Source organism: Oncorhynchus mykiss, chromosome 1 (genome assembly GCF_013265735.2).
Source record: "Oncorhynchus mykiss isolate Arlee chromosome 1, USDA_OmykA_1.1, whole genome shotgun sequence".
NCBI classification, from domain to species: domain Eukaryota; kingdom Metazoa; phylum Chordata; class Actinopteri; order Salmoniformes; family Salmonidae; genus Oncorhynchus; species Oncorhynchus mykiss.
The window spans coordinates 73,218,147-73,238,516 of record NC_048565.1 but is presented as its reverse complement, the minus strand read 5'-3'; the positions used below and the strand labels follow the sequence as shown (position 1 = coordinate 73,238,516).

The following is a 20,370-nucleotide window of genomic DNA, read 5'->3' as shown; positions in this document are numbered from 1 at the left end:
AGTTGCACCCACCTTTGCCCTCAGAATGGCCTCAATTATTCGGGGCAATGACTGTACAAGGTGTCGAAAGCGTTCCACAGGGATGCTGGCCCATTTTCACTTCAATGCTTCCAGTTGTGTAAAGTTTGCTGGATGTTCTTTGGGTGGTGGACCATTCTTGATATACACGGGAAACTGTTGAGCAAGAAAAACCCAGCAGTGTTGCAGTTCTTGACACAAACCGGTGCATCTGGCACCTACTATCATACCCATTTTGTCTTGCCGATTCACCCTCTGAATGGCACACGTGCACAATCCACTTGCCACAATTGTCTCAAGGCTTAATAATCCTTCTTCAACCTGTCTCCTCCCCGTCATCTACACTAATTGATGTGGATTTAACAGGTGACATCAGTAAGGGATTATAGCATTCACCTGGTCAGTCTATGTCATAAAAAGAGCAGTTGTTCATAATGTTTTGCAAAACATGAGTCTTACCTGCAGCCTTTTTTCTCTATTATAGAACGGATAGTAGGCTCAGGCATCGTAGCCATTGTGACCATTTATAAAACTATTTTTTGGATTCTGGATGCTGATTAGTTGATATGCCACAAAATACCATGATGTGTTAATGTCATAATTCCACTGTACAGCAGCCCAGGCAGGAAATTCATAAACTTCATCTCCCTTGGGGATAAAAGCTCCTTCACGTTATTTTTCCATGCTACTATTTGATTTACAACAGTTGGGGATTGTATAAACCTAACTGACTGACTGCCTATAATACCTGTGCAACAATGTATCATTTATGTGCCAGTAGGCTATCTACTCCAAGAATGAACGTGAAACTAATCATTCACCATGGAAACCGGAAACACTCAGAATTCCATGAATTCATTAACCAGCTCATTTTGGTCTATGTAGGCCTATTGGATATTTATGAAATCATTATTTATTGAAGTTCTTGTCTATCATCATCATTGGATTTCTGCTAGCTAGCTACACACCAATTATTTGTTTAGCATAGCAACATCAAATGAATATAATGATTAGAATTAATGACTTGGTCAAAACATGAGAAAAAAACTAGTCCCGCCATACCTTCCAAATCACATCGTTGTCATGCCTCCCTTGGAGGTCTGGATAATTTTGTATTGCAAAAAGGGTTTGAACAGTACACTGGCAAGATTTTAAATGGATGTTACATTTCAAGAACCCTCCCCTCACATGCGCGTAGAAAGGCTGCTGTGTTATGTGCGTCACTGTTTTACGTCGGGTTAGGTGTTGCCTATGCTAGTTTCAAATGCTAGTTTTCAAGTTATCGAGTGTGGCCGACAGTCTGCGATTTATATCATTTTAAATGGAAAGTGGATTCCACTGGTAAAGTTCAAAGTCATAACACGTTCTAAACCGCACTGGTGACAAACATCCTTTTTTCCCCACATGGACGGTTCTGGATTAGAATATGTGGACAACTACAAATACCTAGGTGTCTGGTTAGACTGTAAACTCTCCTTCCAGACTCACATCAAACATCTCCAATCCAAAGTTAATTCTAGAATTGGCTTCCTATTTTGCAACAAAGCATCCTTCACTCATGCTGCCAAACATACCCTTGTAAAACTGATCATCCTACCGATCCTCGACTTCGGCGATGTCATTTACAAAATAGCCTCCAATATCCTACTCAATAAATTTGATGCAGTCTATCACAGTGCCATCTGTTTTGTCACCAAAGCCCCATATACTACCCACCACTGCGACCTGTACGCTCTCATTGGCTGGCCCTACTCGTCGCCAAACCCACTGGCTCCAGGTAATCTGCAAGACCCTGCTAGGTAAAGTCCCCCCTTATCTCAGCTTGCTGGTCACCATAGCAGCACCCACCTGTAGCACGGGCTCCAGCAGGTATATCTCTCTGGTCACCCCAAAACCAATTCTTCCTTTGGCCGCTTCTCCTTCCAGTTCTCTGCTGCCAATGACTGGAACGAACTACAAACATTTCTGAAACTGGAAACACTTATCTCCCTCACTAGCTTTAAGCACCAGCTGTCAGAGCAGCTCACAGATTACTGCACCTGTACATAGCCCATCTATAATTTAGCCCAAACAACTACCTCTCCCCCTACTGTATTTATTTATTTTGCTCCTTTGCACCCCATTATTTCTATCTCTACCTTGCACATTCTTCCACTACAAATCTACCATTCCAGTGTTTTACTTGCTATATTGTATTTACTTCGCCACCATGGCCTTTTTTTTTTGCCTTTACCTCCCCTATCTCACCTCATTTGCTCACATTGTATATAGACTTATTTTCCTACTGTGTTATTGACTGTATGTTTGTTTTACTCCATCTGTTTGTCACGTTCTGACCTTAGTTCCTTTGTTATGTCTTTGTTTTAGTTTGGTCAGGGCGTGAGTTGGGGTGGGTAGTCTATGTTGTGGTTTTGTGTTTGGCCTGGCATGGTTGTCAGTCAGAGGCAGGTGTCGTTCGTTGTCTCTGATTGAGAATCATACTTAGGTAGCCTTTTCCCACCAGTGTTTTGTGGGTGATTATTTTCTGTTTTGTGTCTTCACCAGACAGGACTGTTTCGTTGTCGTTTCGTTCTTTCACTTTGTTGTTTTGTTATTCAGTGTTCAGTTGATTTATTAAATATTAAGATGGACACATACCACGCTGCGCATTGGTCCGATGTTGACTACGCTTCCTCAGATGATGAGGAGAAACGTTACAGTGTTGTTGTATGTGTCGAACTGCTTTGCTTTATCTTGGCCAGGTCGCAATTGTAAATGAGAACTTGTTCTCAACTTCCCTACCTGGTTAAATAAAGGTGAAATAAATAATTATATATTTTTTGAAACATGGCTGCTGGGTGCGCTTTGCTACCACCGAAAATAGTGAAGATTACTCATTATTTAGAAGATTATCATTATAAGGACCCGAAAAAACAGAGGCAGTGGGAGAACCTATTCAAGTAAGTAAATACATTTTTTTTATGTTAATAAAGAAGTAGCTGGCTACAGTAGGCCACTTTGTAGGTTAAGTTAACTTAGCTGCTAGCTATCTAGCTAACTTTACACTAACTTTAAGCTAAGTTAATTAAGTGTCATCAGCTATCTAAATTCCTATTAGCTAACGTTAGCTATGTTGATGAAATCATTGTCAATTAAAAACACCGTTCCCAAATGTATTTGTAAACAGCAGCCATGGACAAGGAAATTGCAGCTTCATCTGTCAGTAAAGGGAGAGTGTAGGTTACTGTAATGGATAGGGAAGGTAATTTTGTGACATTATAAAAATATTCTCCAGTCCATAGAGGGGAAACTATGAGGGCAGAGAGATGATAGCAATAAAAAGTGCCTTGAGAAAGTATTCAAACCCCTGCACATGTACCACGTTTTGTTGTGTTACAACCTGAATTGAAATTTACTGATCACTGATCTACACACAATATCCTATAATGTCCCAGTGGTATTTTGTTTGTAGAACCAAAATTAATCCAAATGAAATGTGAGTAAAAATGTGCTTAATAAATCTCATAATAAGTTGCATGGACTCATTCCGTGTTCAATAATAGTGGATCACAGGATTGTTACATTTTTTAACTACCCCATATCTGTACCCCACACATACAATACAATTATCTGTAAGGTCCCTCAATAAATAGTGAATATCAAGCACAGATGCAACCACAAAGACCAGGAAGGTTTTTCCAATGCCTTGCAAAGAAGGGCATCGATAGGTAGTTTTTCATTAGGCTTTGGATGGTGTATCAATACACCCAGTGATTACAAAGTGTCAGGTGTCCTTCCTCAGTTGCCGGAGAGGAAAGAAACTGCTCAGTGATTTCACAATGAGGCCAATGGTGATTTTAAAACAGTTACAGAGTTTATTGGTTGTGATATGAGAAAACTGAGGATGGATCAACAACATTGTAGTTACTCCACAATACTAACCTAATGTGACAGAGTGTAAAGGAAGGAAGCCTGTACAGAATACAAAATATTCCAAAGCATGCATCCTGTTTGCAACAAGTCACTTAACCTCTACGGGATCGGTCCCCACCCCATGGGACGGTTGAGCTAACGTGCGCTAATGTGATTAGCACGAACAAGAACATTTCCCGGGACATACAGTATACATGTCTTATCTGGGAAGAAAGCTTAAATTATTGTTCATCTAACTGCACTGTTGAATTTACAGTAGCTATTACAGTGAAAAGGGAAAAACCTAGTCAGTCGTCCAAATGAATGTATTCAACTGAAATGTGTCTTCTGCATTTAACCCAACCCCTCTGAATCAGAGATGTGCCTTAATCGACATCCATGGGGCCCGGGGAAAGGTAGGTTAATTGCCTTGCTCATGGGCAGAACAACAGATTTTTACCTTGACAGCTCAGGGATTCGATCCAGCAACCTTTCGGTTACTGGCCCAACAATCTAACCACTAGGCTATCTGCCACCCCCCACAAAAAAAGATCATGCTATTGTTTGAGGAGAGTGCACAACAACAAAAAATGTGTATTACGGCAACTGGTTTGATACATTCACCTCTGAAGGTAAGTAATGTTCTGACATTTAGTAATCTTTCTCTGATTTTTCATCCTGAGGGTCTCAGAGATAAAATGTTGCATAGTTTTGTTTGAGAAAATACATTTTTATATTCAAATGTAGAAACTGGATTCTACAGTTTGAACCCCTGCTGTGTCTCTGCACAGAATATGCATATCCTTACTTCAGGTCTTGAGCTACAGGCAGTTAGATTTGGGTATGTCATTTTAGGCAAAACCTTTTAAAAAGGGTCCGATCATTATGTAGTACCGCAAAAAATGTGCAAAAGAAATGAACTTTTTATTCTGAATACAAAGCCATAGGTTTGGGGCAAACACAACACATCACTGAGTACCACTCTTCATATTTTCAAGCATGGTGGTGCCTGCATCATGTTATGGGTAAGCTTGACATCGGCAAGGACTAGGGAGTTTTTTTAGGATAAAAAGAAACAGAATATAGCTATGAGCACAGGTAAAATCTGAGATGCACTGGGAGACTAATTTGCCTTCCAGCAGGACTATAAACTAAAACACAAGGCCAAATCTACACTGGAGTTGCTTACCAAGACAACATTGAATGTTCTTTTGCCCCAAAGGTGCTTCTACGAAGTATTGACTCAAGGGTGGGAATACTTTATGTAAATGTTATATTTCTGTATTTATTTGTCAATAAATTTGCTATCATTTTTAAAAACATGTTTTCAGTTTTTCATTATAGGGTATTGTGTGTAGATGGGTGAGAACAAATATTTAATTTATTTTGAATTCAGGCTGTAACACAACAAAATGTGGAATACGTCAAGGGGTATGAATACTTTCTGAAGGCACTGTTATATTCAGTGCTGTCTGAGTATAATGAAGCCTGCTTCTTTGTGATGCTTTCTGTCCTCAGATATGGAAAGCTGTGAAAGCCTGTTTTCAGCTGAAGAGAGAGGTCTCAATGAATGTCCCAAGAGACTAAGGGTATATCCTAGACCATGGGTTATATGTGTAGGCCTACCTATGTTAGCACATGTTATATACAAAAATACATTTAAACATCAAACACAATGTATCAACCTATTACAATTGCAGCAGGCCAACCCTGCTCGAGGTCTGCTGGGTGTGCAGGGTTCTGTTTCAGCCCAGCAATAACACACCTGAAGTCTGCTCACCCAGTAGATCAGAGATCTGTGGAGCAAGGTTGGCCACCGCCAACATTTCACCTGAAATGATGCTTTAGTAATAATAGCCTACTTGTCACTACTCATTTATATACTGCTGTTTACACTAAGATGTCTAATCTATCAGGTTTGAAGGTAAGACCCAGATGCAGACTGTGTCGAAGTAACAATGTTTATTACAGCAACAGGGCAGGCAAACGACAGATCAAGGCAGGCAGGGGTCAATATCCAGAGGTGCTGCAAAGGTACAGGACGGCAGGCAGGCTCAGGGTCAGGGGCAGGCAAGGGTCAAAACCAGGAGGGTGTGAAAAAGAGAGACTGGGGAGAAGCAGGAGCTGAGACAAAAACGCTGATTGAATTGACAAACAAGTCAAACTGGCAACAGACAAACAGAGAACACAGGTATAAATATACAGGGGATAATGGGGGAGATGGGCGACACCTGGAGGGGGTGGGACAATCACAATGACAGGTGAAACAGATCAGGGTGTGACATAATCTTTACATACAAGTTAGCTTATTTGTACATTTTGAAGTGATAAAGTGTTGCTTCTTTGAAATGAAGTGTTTAAACTATTATTCAAAATGAACTAGTGTGGATGTTGATTAATCACATAACACAATCATGTAATAAAGTGCAGTTATGTATTCCATGTGTCTGTGTTTCTGTGTTGTATTCTCAAATTCTTCCTTTTGTCTAGTTGTAAGTTCTCCAATCTGTTTTATTTGATTGTCACTCTCTCACAGTATATGCTATGTGAATCGATTTTCCAGTTTATCATATAGGATGCATCGTCCATGCAGCCATTGGCCTACAGTTTGATGAAATTGCTGGCCGTATGGGCATCTGTCATCTGAAGCAGAGAATAGCTCAATTTAAAATGATACCAGTAGACACAGTATGATTAGTTACACCTAGGTTAGCTGGTTTTTCCCAAAACAAACCTCATTGTGGCTAGCTACTTCTTGTCCCTCATGGTCGCCTTTTCAGACAAATATCACTTCGGAAACATCTAAACAAAAAATATTGATATGGCCAGCATTGTAGACCATTTCTCCCCTCATGCTGCAGCTTTAGCTCACCTCGAAATAACATAGAAATGCTGTGAAAACCAGCGTGCTGTAAACATTAAAATAAAAATTGTCACCAGTGCTTGTTTTGTTGAAATTATTTGCACTGTTGATCCTGTAGCACTAATCTGGTGAGCACCTTTGGAGCTCCGCCCAAGCAAGGCATTTGATTGGTGTGACGTGTTACGAGGCGTCACTGATTTACACCAGGTTACCACCCCTCTTTAGCTGATTTCTGCCATGGAACTTCCCCAAGCTTCCCGTTTTAGGGAAACCTGGTTTGTGAAGAGGCTAGAAAATAACTAACAACCAGCCTGCTTGACCAGCAACTTCAGAATGCAAAAACAAATGTACTCGTGAAAATAATGTTTTCCCAAACTTTTTCACTCTCCGCCACCCTTCCATCATTGTGGAACATCCCGCGCCACCCCCAGCACACACATGCCATATCTGTTTCTATGGGCACAAGCACTGCTCATGAGACAAAGTGTTCTCAACCCTCTTGTTGGTGGAGGTAATTTTGCAGGTTTAAAAATAATTCTACACATTTTGTCATGGGGTGCAAAGAAAATGTTGTAGTTTTAAATCTTATGTTCTTGCAATTCTATACATTTTTCCATGCCTGATGTGTATTCATGTGATATTTGAGTGAAACAAAATACAACAATATCTATGGGCTAAAAAACCTATAAAAAAATTGTGCTTGACATGGGCTAGTTGATCTGGACATTTCTGACAAGTTATCAATAGCTCTTCATTAAGGTATGCAAAGACTAACATGACAAGAGGAACTGATGCTGCACTACCCGATTTCGAAATTGCACCTTGTGCATTCTACTATTACAACGTTCAAGAGTAAGTTTAAAGCCAGACTGAGTTCCTTTAAAACATAATAATAATAGAAATGCTGACCCATTTTCGCTCGAGTTTGCGAACCACTGTTCTAGTGCATGCATTATTTGCCTATAATGCACAGTAATCATACATTGTGTCATCAGATGAACTCACCCAAAACATACTCCCTGTTTGAACTGACTGACTGCTTCGTCTCAGCCGGCTTGTCGTGCTTCCACACCTCAGCTGGCTCATCCAACTCCCATGTCTCGGCTGGCCTGTCAGGCTCACCCAGGTGGGACGTCGCGTGGCACCCCTAGAGAGGGGGCAGGGTACTGTCATGCCTGTTCCCCCTCCTTGGCGCTCAAGGGTGCCAGGCTGCCCGTCATTACGCACACCTATCATCACCATTACGTGCATCACCGCAATATTGGACTCACCTGGACCCCTTAACTTTGTTGATTGTCCCCTCTATATCTGTCTGTTCCTCAGTTTGTTCCCCGTGTCAGCCTTATTGTCGTTATGATTCCCCTGTCCAGACGCTGTCCTTGTTTGTTTTATATTGGTTATTTATTATGTGTTCACTCCCTGTACTTGCTTCTCGTCTCCCAGCATCTGTCCTTACAGACTGAGCCATGGTGGTTTGTTGGCTAGCCTTCGGTTTGATTAGAATGCAATGATGGCGCGGGGTGAACCATTGCAGTGTTTAATATTCGGGAAAATGTTGATTTCCGCCTAAATAGACATAGCGAAGCGTCATTATTTTCATGAGATGGCCATAAACAATAATTTGTTAGTTTTAGAAAGGTCTGGAACTCACCTTTCTTGTAAAAATATGTACACATTGCTGAGGTGTACTCACTTTTAAGGACACAAGCTCAATTACATTGTACAAATATTGTACAAATAACTTTTTTTTTCCTGTTCAACAAAAGTGGGGCAATAGGGCTTGAATTGACTGAAATTATTTAAAAAAATAATACAAATCGAATTGACTATAAGATTTTACCTCTCTTATAACTGTAAAATAAATATTATCATACTTAGTGACGGTAAAACATTGCCACCATTTCATATAACTGACGACAGCGTATTTTCTCCTAAACATCCACTGAGCTTTGCTGAGGCACCATGTTTTTCATGTTGAGAGCACTAAATCCGTCTGAGAATATCACAGCGAGATGAACCCTCAACTTTTGGATTTGCTCAACTGTCGCCTTGCATAATATACTGTCTTCCAGACTGAGCTCCATCGCTCAGAGGAAGAGCAAATTGATTATTTGACTGGATAGGCCAGAAAATATGACACGTCACTCCCTGTGCAAATGTGGGGTCTGAAACCTGACACTTCAAGTCAACTCTGCTGAGTGGTAGTGGAGAGCGTTCACAGAGCACTTTGTACACCAAAATGTTAGTTGGAACCAGTCCAGAACCGCTTAAAGTCCCCCAAATAGGTAACTAAACATATAAGAGGTAATGTGTTTTTTATGGTGGAGCATTCTGGTTTATCCTCTTCTCCAGCTGTCTCTCTGTCTGCTTAGCGAAAGAGGATGAGTTTACACAAAGGTCGTAACACAAAGTGAGCTTTGAAGGAGGGCAGTGCAAAGAGTTAAGTGGAACACAGAGTTTTAGCAGTTGTACACATGCACACACACACACACACACACCTATGTCCATACCTCATGTTCTTGCTGAGCAGTAAAGAAGTTGTACGTTTACAAAATAAATAAATGTTATTGTTTTGCAAAGCGAAAGTTCTGTTTTTTGGTGGTGGTGAGATGTGTACATCACATACGCATGTCTGTCATCCTTGTATTATCACAAACTCTGACAGGTGTTTGGGACTAGAGCTTCTGAAAGTTCAACTTCCAGAATGTGACTCACTATTCTCTTCTCATTTTCTCACCTCCTCTCTAATCTTCTGCTTCAGTTATTTTCATCAGGTACCTGCCAATCACCACAGTCTTTTTTCCCAGTTCCCCTTTTCTTACCCAATCAGAGCTCTAGTTCCTCTGGAGTATGGATATTTCCGTGATGAGGTGCATCCAAACACAATAGCTATACTCTGCTCCAATCACAGACAAACATGCTGGGCAATCACACCCATCACAGGCCCCAATTACACAGAAAGGATGTACTTAAACTGCACAATTTCAGGACATAACCCGTTGTCTCTGAACTATTTCCTTGGTTTGGGTTTAATATTTTATATTGATCTGTCATACTGTTGCTGCTGAATGCCAAGCTATTGTGAACTGTGTGATTTCACAGTCTACTTGATGCTGTATCTTACTGCTTAGTCATGCAAATTAGGGGATAATAGAATGTGATCCATACAGAGATTGAACTCTAGTCTCTAGTCTATCAGTTTATTAGCATCCTGCTCTGATGTACTTTGTTAGATGGGCCACGATGATGTGCACAGTCAAGTACAAGGGATATATAACTGTATTTTCAGTTATATTATTAAGAGTGTGTATTTGTACGTGTGTTTCCAGATATATTAAAAGTGTGTGTGTGTTTTTCAGATGGTAGGGTGGAGGTGACAAAGGAGAGTGTGAAGCTGTGCACCATGGGACCTGGGAAGGTGTTTGGAGAGCTGGCCATCCTCTACAACTGTACCAGGACAGCAACTGTCAAGAGTGAGTCTACACACACCAACCCTATATCGCTGTCTAAACACTCATGCCAAAATACTTACATTGTGACATGCAAACACATGCGCAAGCACACACACACACACACACACACACACACCCACACACACACACACACACACAGACACAGAGAGAGCTCAATGTGGAGTCAGTCAGGAAACGCCGGACAGTGAGTCATCCCTCAGTAGACATAGGAAGGAATCACCCTGTTATGTACTAGCAGAAGCAAGGAACACACTGATAGCATTGTTCCAGTCAAGGTGAAACAGCCCTCTAGCCACAACACGTTGGATTTTACTCTGGTTGAGTAGCTCAGAACACCCAAAGTGGTGCATTTGACATGCAGCTCACCATTTTTCTTTCTCCTAATGGTTGTGCTTTAGTTTTCACCTCAGGTTTTATCATCACAGACCTACACACATGAATATATACATACACAGACAGAAAGGTTTCTAAGTCTGTGTCCATATTTCAGTGAGCCTGTGTGTGTTATGAGAGTGTGTCAGAATGAGGAATGTGTGTTTATGGAGCAAAGAGGAAATGGGTACAGGCTGGAGCTGTAGGGTTGGATATGAATAACACGGGATCGACATAGAACTGTGTGTTAGGACATTTACAAGGGATGCAAGCACTCTCTTCTCACACGTTTGCACATACGCACGTACTGTACACTTCTGTACACCACAGCTGAAGAATGTTGTATCTGAAACAGTTTAATTGACAGGTCCCAGTCAGCTTCACATAAAATCCCTTAAATCACTTAACTTAACAACTATTGATTCATTAATCAATTACTCACACAGTTGATGGATTTTCATGAGGTGGTGGCTGGTGACTAAGCCCCTAGGATGTGCAGTGGCCAAGGTGTGAAGGATATAGAGTCCCTGAGGTGATGGCTGAGATTGGAGGAGAAAGATGGGAGGAAGGGGGTTGGGGGGAGAGAGTTGAAGGGTGAGCTGAGAGGAGAGATGCGGGGAGGGCATGAGGGGGAAAGTGATGAGAAGGGAGAGGTGAGGGGCAGAAAAGAAGTGAGATAGGTGTGGAATGGAAAGATGAGAGGTGAGGAGGCCGTCACGCTATCAGTCAGTCTGCCACCTCCTACCTGTTCCTCTGGTTCCTCCAAAGTGTTGGATCTCATGGCTCTGTTGCCATGGTGAGGAGTTCTAAGGGAGGGTTGGGGCTGAGTATCTAAGGGATTAGATCTACTACACAACAGTTACAGAGTGTCTCAACCACCACAGTCCCCTGACTCCCTACACTCCCACTCACATGTCTCCCACAACCACTGCTCACACACAAGACCTGTTGAATTTATCTAGGTGCATGAGGAAGTCTGTGTGTGTGTGTTATCTAATCAACCAATTCTTTGTGCTGCCATTATGAAGCATCTAGGAATGCATATGTACGTGTTCTTCTAAGGGATTATTCCAGTGTGCGCTCCTTTAAGTATAATTTGCATGTGTAATTATGACTTGGCATTTGAGGAGCATTTCTTCAGATGTTAAATGAGCCTGTCAATAAAGATTCTCCATAATGCAAACCCAACCTGCTACCCGCCCACCGCCTCCCTCCTTTAAATGTACCGACAACATGAAACATAATTGCACATCTGTGGATTACATGGCATAATCATGAAGCAATATGCGAAGTTGAGGACAATAACTGTTTCACAAGAGTGCTGTTATTATAGATGATGGCTTTTCTTAAGAAATACTAAATTACAATGTCATGCCTCTTTGAGCATCAGGAAAAGCACCACAGACATCGCTACATAAAGTGTTACATAAATCCAAGAGTGTTGGTCTCTATGTTGAAGTACAGACTACAGGTTTGCAGAGATCTCTCTTTGTTTGTCGTCTAACACTCATTATCACATGCCATGCTGTAAGGATAGAGGGATTTGGGTCTGGCAGAGAGGGAGGGAGGGGGTTAGAGGAGAGAGAGAGATTGTCACGATCATGGAGACTTATAATTAAATATACACACTGAAGGAACATCAGCTTATCAAATATAAATACATTGAGTATTAAATATGAATAGATTTGAGACTACAGTCAAATACAATTGAGCTGAAGACAATGCTTAAAGCTAGCCAAATCACTCCAGGGCTATTCTCAGTTCATATGTTTCTGATTGTCCATGCTCTAAGATTACACATTACAGACCCTGGAGAATTATTACACACATTTGAAAAGGATTTATAAGTTCCTGCGGGTCATATCTGTAAACAATGTTATTTTCCCACTAGGACGCAAACAAGTCATGCATCACTTTCTCTCCTATTAAGGACAAATGGCTTTAAGAATGGTTTTAAAGAGGTTACCATCTCAAGACCAGGAGAGAGAGAGAGAGAGAGAGAGAGAGAGAGAGAGAGAGAGAGAGAGAGAGAGAGAGAGAGAGAGAGAGAGAGAGAGAGAGAGAGAGAGAGAGAGAGAGAGAGAGAGAGAGAGAGAGAGAGAGAGAGAGAGAGAGAGAGAGAGATATATGGGGTGAGGGAGAACAAGTAAGGAAATGATAGAGAAAGCAAGGATGGGAACAAGGAAAGGAACGAGAGATGCATGCCTAAATGTTGAAAAAATATGCAGTGCTTTTTCCCCAGAACTGGAGGGTAGTGGCATTTAGGAAAAAGCAGTCCAGCCTGCTCATTAGCACAACACTGAAGAACACAGTGCAGTACAGAACAAGATAGCTCAGACCTTGAGACATCTGCCACACTACAGTGTTTCCAGCTAAACTCTGACTTTAAAGAGAAATTCCCCCAGTGATATTATGATACTATGATTTATATTTTCTCTCTACCCGTAGTCCTTGTGTAATGTAGATTCCTGACCCTTTTTCTAAGCTATTGTGGATTTGATCACATAAACCAACATATACCTCAAAATGAACCTTTGTCAGGCTGCAATGCAGTGTAGTCATTTTAAGAGGCTCCATTGTTTGGAGAGTTGAGCTGTATGAAAAGCCTTTCCTCAGTGAATGACCAAACTCTTGTCTGTCTGTCTGTCTGTCTAATCTCTATTAGTAGGTTTGGACAGTTTAGTGAGACTCATCGTTCCCTGCTTGGGATTTCTCTCAGTTCACCCTGTCCAAAATTACTGGGCTTTTGTTATGACAGGAGTTGGAAGTTACAGGTTTGACCTCAGGAGAACAGGCATGAAACTAAACACTGGAACCTTTCTACTGACAGTGGTAGCTTCACTAGGGACTCACTGTTTAAATCATAAAACTTGTTGTTTGGAATTCTGTGGCAGATTCCTGTGTATGTGTGAGGCTGGGAGGGGCTCTGTGTGTGTGTTTAAGTAAGTTAATGTATGTCTTCACATGTGTGTCTCTATACAGGTGTCTGTGTTTCAAGTCAGTCAATTCAGGAAGTAAACTGAAATTCCAATTCAATAATGGTAAAAACGGCATCTATTTTCAACAATTTCTCAATGAAGTGAAAAGGAGAGGCTATTTATTTCAAAGGTTTTTCCATTTTTTCATTTGTGAATTCAAATCACTTCCTGAATTGACTGACTTCAATTCAAATTGACCCCAACCCTGGTGAGTTTGTAGACGTACGGTTTGTGCACCACCAGGGTTGGGGAGTAACTGATTACATGTCAACCGTTACATGTAACGGATTACAAAAAAACGGTAACTGTAATCTGTTACGTTACCAGCAAAAATATTGTAATGAGATTACAGATACTTTTGAAAAACTAGATGATTACTTTGAGGATTACTTTTACATTCCAAAAGAATGTTTGCGGAAAAAAAATCTTTGACACTTTGTTATTCTCAATGACATTCAAATCAGCATTGAAAAAATGCGCAAGTTTAAGTTTGTTCCACCTGAGTGAGTCTGACCACAAGTCAGAGACCACTATGATGACACACCAAATGTGTTTGATGGATCATGGGAAAAGAGCAGGAATAGGCTTTTGTGGGCTACAGTACAAGCTATGTCTTCAAATGGTGTGGCTGCTGTTGGCATCCAAAGATTATCCAACTTGAATAAAGGTTGGAGGTAAGGATGACAGCAGTGGTGTAGTCTACGGCGATTCAGATATCACTTAATATTGATATCTACATAGTGCATTGATGTGAATCACACTGCTGCACTCTCATTTAGTTATTTGCGCCTTACAGATTGTGGTTGTTGTGGATGGCTGTTCACAAATCTAAATGTGTATTTGAATCCAATAATGGTTGAGTTCAAGAAGTTTAAGCTGCCTATCAATCATTGTTTTTGAAACCAGTGGACAGCCAGTGAAAAAAATTTGATGGACTTAAAGGTGCAGTCTGTAGTTGCTATATATATATATATATATACTGTATACTGTATAGCCATTGATTCATGAAGAATATAACTTATTCCTCATGAGCTTAGTTCAACTGTCACACTCCATGAGTACCCAAAATATAAGCTTGTATTTCTCCAATGTTTGTAAACATTGTAAATGTTAACAAACAATGTATAGCCTCCATAACATGATTAAAACAATACTTTTAATATCATGGATGGTCAGTCCTTGCATCCATAGCTCTGTCTATTAATCTGAGAGTGGTTACATTTCTCTAGGCCCATTCTTCAGCTTTTTACCAGAACAGAGGCTGGTCAGACGTTTTGTTATTGTTTCATCTGTGGATTTGACCTTTAAACAGCTGCATATTATCAACATATCAAAGTGTCACCAACAAAAATGTAAACAATAGGTGTAACGTGTACGCTGGGAGTCAGGAAGCAAGTACAGGGAGTGACTTTAATAATAGATAACACGAGGAACAAAACAAGGAACACGAGTAGTGTACAGACACGAGACACTGAAACAGAAACAATAACGCCTCGGGAAAGAACCGAAGGGAGTGACATACAGTTGAAGTCGGAAGTTTACATAAACCTTAGCCAATTCCTGACATTTAATCTTTGTAAAGAATTTCCTGTCTTAGGTCAGTTAGGATCACCACTTTATTTTAAGAATGTGAAATGTCAGAATAATAGTAGAGAGAATGATTTATTTCAGCTTGTATTTCTTTCATCACATTCCCAGTGGGTCAGAAGTTTACATACACTCAACTTGGGTCAAACTTTTCAGGTAGCCTTCCACAAGATTCCCACAATAAGTTGGGTGAATTTTGGCCCATTCCTCCTGACAGAGCTGGTGTAACTGAGACAGGTTTGTAGGCTTCCTTGCTCACATACGCTTTTTCAGTTCTGCCCACAAATGTTCTATAGGATTGAGGTCAGGGCTTTGTGATGGTCACTCCAATGCCTTGACTTTGTTGTCCTTAAGTCATTTTGCCACAACTTTGGAAGTATGCTTGGGGTCATTGTCCACTTGGAAGATCCATTTGTGACCAAGCTTTAACTTTCTGACTGATGTCTTGAGATGGTGCTTCAACATATCCACATAATTTTCCTGCCTTGTAATGCCATCTATTTTGTAAAGTGCACCAGTCCCTCCTGCATCAAAGCACCCCCACAACATGATGCTGCCACCCCTGTGCTTCACGGTTGGGATGGTGTTCTTCGGCTTGCAAGCCTCCCCCTTTTTCCTCCAAACATAACGATGGTCGTTATGGCCAAACAGTTCTAATTTTGTTTCATCAGACCAGAGGACATTTCTCCAAAAAGTACGATCTTTGTCCCCATGTGCAGTTGCAAACCATAGACTGGCTTTTTTATGGCAGTTTTGGAGCAGTGGCTTCTTCCTTGCTGAGTGGCCTTTCAGGTTGTGTCGATACAGGACTTGTTTTACTGTGGATATAGATACTTTTGTACCTGTTTCCTCCAGCATCTTCACGAGGTCCTTTGCAGTTGTTCTGGGATTGATTTGCACTTTTTGCAACAAAGTACGTTCATTTCTAGGAGACAGAACTCGTCTCCTTCCTGAGCGATATGACAGCTGCGTGGTCCCATGGTGTTTATACTTGCGTACTATTGTTTGTACAGATGAATGTGGTACCTTCAGGCATTTGGACATTGCTCCCAAGGATGAACCAGACTTTTGGAGGTCTACAAGCTGTTTCTGAAGTCTTGGCTGATTTCTTTTGATTTTCCCATGATGTCAAGCAAAGAGGCAGAGAGTTTGAAGGTAGGCTTTGAAATACATCCACAGGTACACCTCCAATTGACTCAAATTATGTCAATTAGCCTATCAGAAGCCTCTAAAACCATGACATCATTTTCTGGAATTTTTTAAAGGCACAGCCAACTTAGTGTATGTAACCTTCTGACCCACTGGAATTGTGATACAGTGAACTATAAGTGAAATAATCTGTCAGTAAACAATTTTAGGAAAAATGACTTGTGTCATGCACAAAGTCGATGTCCTAACCGACTTGCCCAAACAATATAGTTTGTTAACAAGAAATGTGTGATTGAAAAACGAGTTTTAATGACTCCAACCTAAGTGTATGTAAACTTCTGACTTCAACTGTATATAGGGAGGGTGATCAGGCAGGTGATGGAGTCCAGGTGAGTCTGATGAGATGCTGGTGTGCGTAATGTTGGTGACAGGTGTGTGTAATATTGATCAGCCTGGTGACCTCGTGCGCCGGAGATGCAGTATACATGACAATAGGCCTATGGCAAATGCAGCATATGGCATTCATTTTTCAAATGTAAATAGCACTTTTCAATTGTGCTCAAATCAAATCAAATCAAAGTGTATTTGTCACGTGCGCCCAATACAACAGCCTTACAGTGAAATGCTTACTTACAGGCTCTAACCAATAGTACAAAAAAAGGTAATAGGTGAACAATAGGTAAGTAAAGAAATAAAACAACAGTAAAAAGACAGGCTATATACAGTAGCGAGGCTATAAAGTAGGGAGGCTACATACAGACACCGGTTAGTCAGGCTGATTGAGGTAGTATGTACATGTAGATATGATTAAAGTGACTATACATATATGATGAACAGAGAGCAGCAGTAGCGTAAAAGAGGGGTTGGCGGGTGGTGGGTGGGCCACAATGCAGATAGCCCGGTTAGCCAATGTGCGGGAGCACTGGTTGGTCGGCCCAATTGAGGTAGTATGTACATGAATGTATAGTTAAAGTGACTATGCATATATGATAAACAGAGTAGCAGCAGCGTAAAAAGAGGGGTTGGGGGGGGCACACAATGCAAATAGTCCGGGTAGCCATTTGATTACCTTATGGCTTGGGGGTAAAAACTGTTGAGAAGCCTTTTTGTCCTTGACTTGACGCTCCAGTACCGCTTGCCATGCGGTAGTAGATAGAACACTATCACTGGGGTGGCTGGGGCCTTCCTCTGACACAGCCTGGTGTAGAGGTCCTGGATGGCAGCTTGCCCCAGTGATGTACTGGGCCCTACGCACTACCCTCTGTAGTGCATTGCGGTCAGAGGCCGAGCAATCGCCGTACCAGGCAGTGATGCAACATGCTCTCGATGTTGCAGCTGTAGAACCTTTTGAGGATCTCAGGATCCATGCCAAATCTTTTTAGTTTCCTGAGGGGGAATAGGCTTTGTCGTGCCCTCTTCACGACTGTCTTGGTGTGTTTGGACCATTCTAGTTTCTTGCTGAGTATGCCATTCCATGAGCGCAGCATTTAATTTTCAACTCAAATCAATGAGCCCAATTAGTCCTCCATAACGATAAAATCATAAACTACAAAGTAGGGCTGGCTAATGAATCCTTAGTTTTGGGATTATGCTCAGGTAAATCAATTACGCTAATCTATACTTCCATATTTCCAAGTCCTATTCTTGAAGATCAAGGGGTATAACATTTATTGCAATGACTGAAATTCTGATAGACTTTGGTTTGTAATGTAAAGATATAATTGAATCGTATTATTATACGTAGTAGAAAGCAATGGGTTAGAAGAAGCCTACATAACCAACTCATAAAGTAACATTTGAGCTATGTAAACTTTAACGTTGAATTATTCTGCAATATTATTCTACAATAGATGTCGTTCAATTGGTAACATACATATTTGTCTTCTAATGTTGCTTAAGGGGAAAGTAATCTAAAAGTAAATGAATGTAATCAGATTACATTACTGAGTTTGGGTAATGCAAAAAGTATATTATTGATTACAATTTTGGACAGGTAAATTGTAACTGTAAACGATTACATTTAGAAAGTAACCTACCCAACCCTGTATACCACACATTAATGTATGTGCAGAGCTTATACAATCGGTTATGAACCACAAAAAGACTTCCCAGAACACTTCCACATCCATGTGTAAACAACATATTTCATGTTCTCCATGTCATCAGGCAGTTGAGTGGTGAGTTTCAGACTATAGTCAACCTCCATATGACACTGACCTTGTAGTTTCAGCAGCGAGCTGTTACAATGTTAAACTGTCTCCTCTCCTTGTCCTTCTCAGACTGCCTGCTCTGCTCACAGAGAGGTTGACCCAGAATACTAATCATGTTTTTTAGCCTTAAAGAACTAAAGTATGAGCGAGGGTAAAATGATTTAATATCGACTTGATTAAAGCAGGCATCACTGATAATGTGTCCCACTCAATCACATGTCCACTAATTTGCAAATGCTTGTGTGATTGGGGCTCGTCTTCTCCCTGATGTACATTTGTTTTTAACCATTCTATAGGAAATGATAGTGCTATTTGAAATCGATAGCAATTTGGAAATTGTAAACATTGGTATATTCTCCCGCAGTGTGACTAAATGGGGACTCTGGTAGAGAAGAGGGCACTCAGAATTGAGGGAGGTAGTGAAAGGAGAGCACTGGCAGACTCTCGGAAGGAGGTATCCTGTGTTTTTGTGTCTCCACTTGTCACAAACATCTCATATCACCACACACAGGAGTCTTTATGTTGGTGTGTCTGCCCTCGAAAGAGAGATGAGAGAAAGAAATAGAGATAGGGGGTCAGAGAGCTGCAGACAATGAAAAAAAGAGATAGAGGTAAATTAAAATGAGAGACGAGAGCGAGAGAGATACAGACAAAGATATGGCGAGAGACAACAAAATGGAAAGTGAGGAGGAGGAGGAAGATGTTTTTACACAGTCCTCCATGAGTGGTAATCAAAAGCCCTCAGCTTCCATTGGCTGCCATGGTAACCCTCTCCTGCAAGGAACAGTGGAGGGACAGAGGTGAGGGGGTTAAGGGGATCACAGTGATCAGTACAGTGGAGGCACTGAAAGTAAAGGGGCTGAATAATTTTGCACGCCCAATTTTTCAGTTTTTGATTTGTTAAAAAAGTTTGAAATATCCAATAAATGTCGTTCCACTTCATGATTGTGTCCCACTTGTTGTTGATTCGTCACAAAAAAATACAGTTTTATATCTTTATGTTTGAAGGCTGAAATGTGGCAAAAAGTCGCAAAGTTCAAGGGGGCCGAATACTTTCGCAAGGCACTGTACATATCTGGGCATCTAGATTGACGAAAATCTCTTTCAAAAAGCATGTTGGCCACCTGAGTGGCGCAGTGGTCTAAGGCACTGCATCACAGTGCTAGCTGTGCCACTAAAGATCCTCTTTCGAGTCCAGGCTCTGTCGCAGCCGGCTGCGACCATGAGACCCATGGGGCGGTGCACAAGCGTCGTCCAGGTTAGGGGAGGGTTTGGCTGGCAGGGATGTTCTTGTCCCATCGCGCACTAGCGACTCCTGTGGCGGGCTGGGCGCAATGCATGCTGACACGGTCGCCAGGGGCACAGTGTTTCCTCTGACACATTGGTGCGGCTGGCTTCCGGGTTAAGCGGGCATTGTGTTAAGAAGCAATGCGGCTTGGTTGGGTTGTGTTTCAGAGGATGCACAGCTCTCGACCTTCGCCTCTCCCGAGTCCATCTGGGAGTTGCAGCAATGGGACAAGACTGTAACTTTCCAATTGGAGATGATGGGGAGAAAAAGCGGTAATTTAAAAAAATATATTTTTAAATAGCGTGTTGATGAGTTAATTAATAATTTTGCACTATGCTTTATTACAGACAATAGGTTCAGTACACATCACTGCATTCTGTATCAGAAAGTAGACTGATGCATTACACTCTTTTTGTTTATAAAGCCTTCCTGCAAAAACTTCCGCCGTACCTTACTTCATTGTTAACTTACAGACTTATGAGATACCTGAATCATTCTCAGGGATGGCCAACTCTGGAGATCCCTTCGATCTTCACTGAGT

At 41.2% G+C, this 20,370-nt stretch overlaps 1 protein-coding gene across 3 annotated transcripts in view; it reads left to right on the top strand.

Moving 5' to 3' along the window:
* LOC110528926 (cGMP-dependent protein kinase 1) overlaps positions 1 to 20,370 on the top strand; it is a 149,647-nt gene that overhangs the window by 51,594 nt on the left and 77,683 nt on the right. For all 3 annotated transcript variants that reach the window (XM_036984929.1, XM_021611105.2, XM_036984926.1), the window contains exon 3: positions 10,132 to 10,245. In XM_036984929.1, coding sequence (XP_036840824.1) covers positions 10,132 to 10,245 — 114 coding nt within the window. The remainder of the gene's footprint in view (positions 1 to 10,131; positions 10,246 to 20,370) is intronic.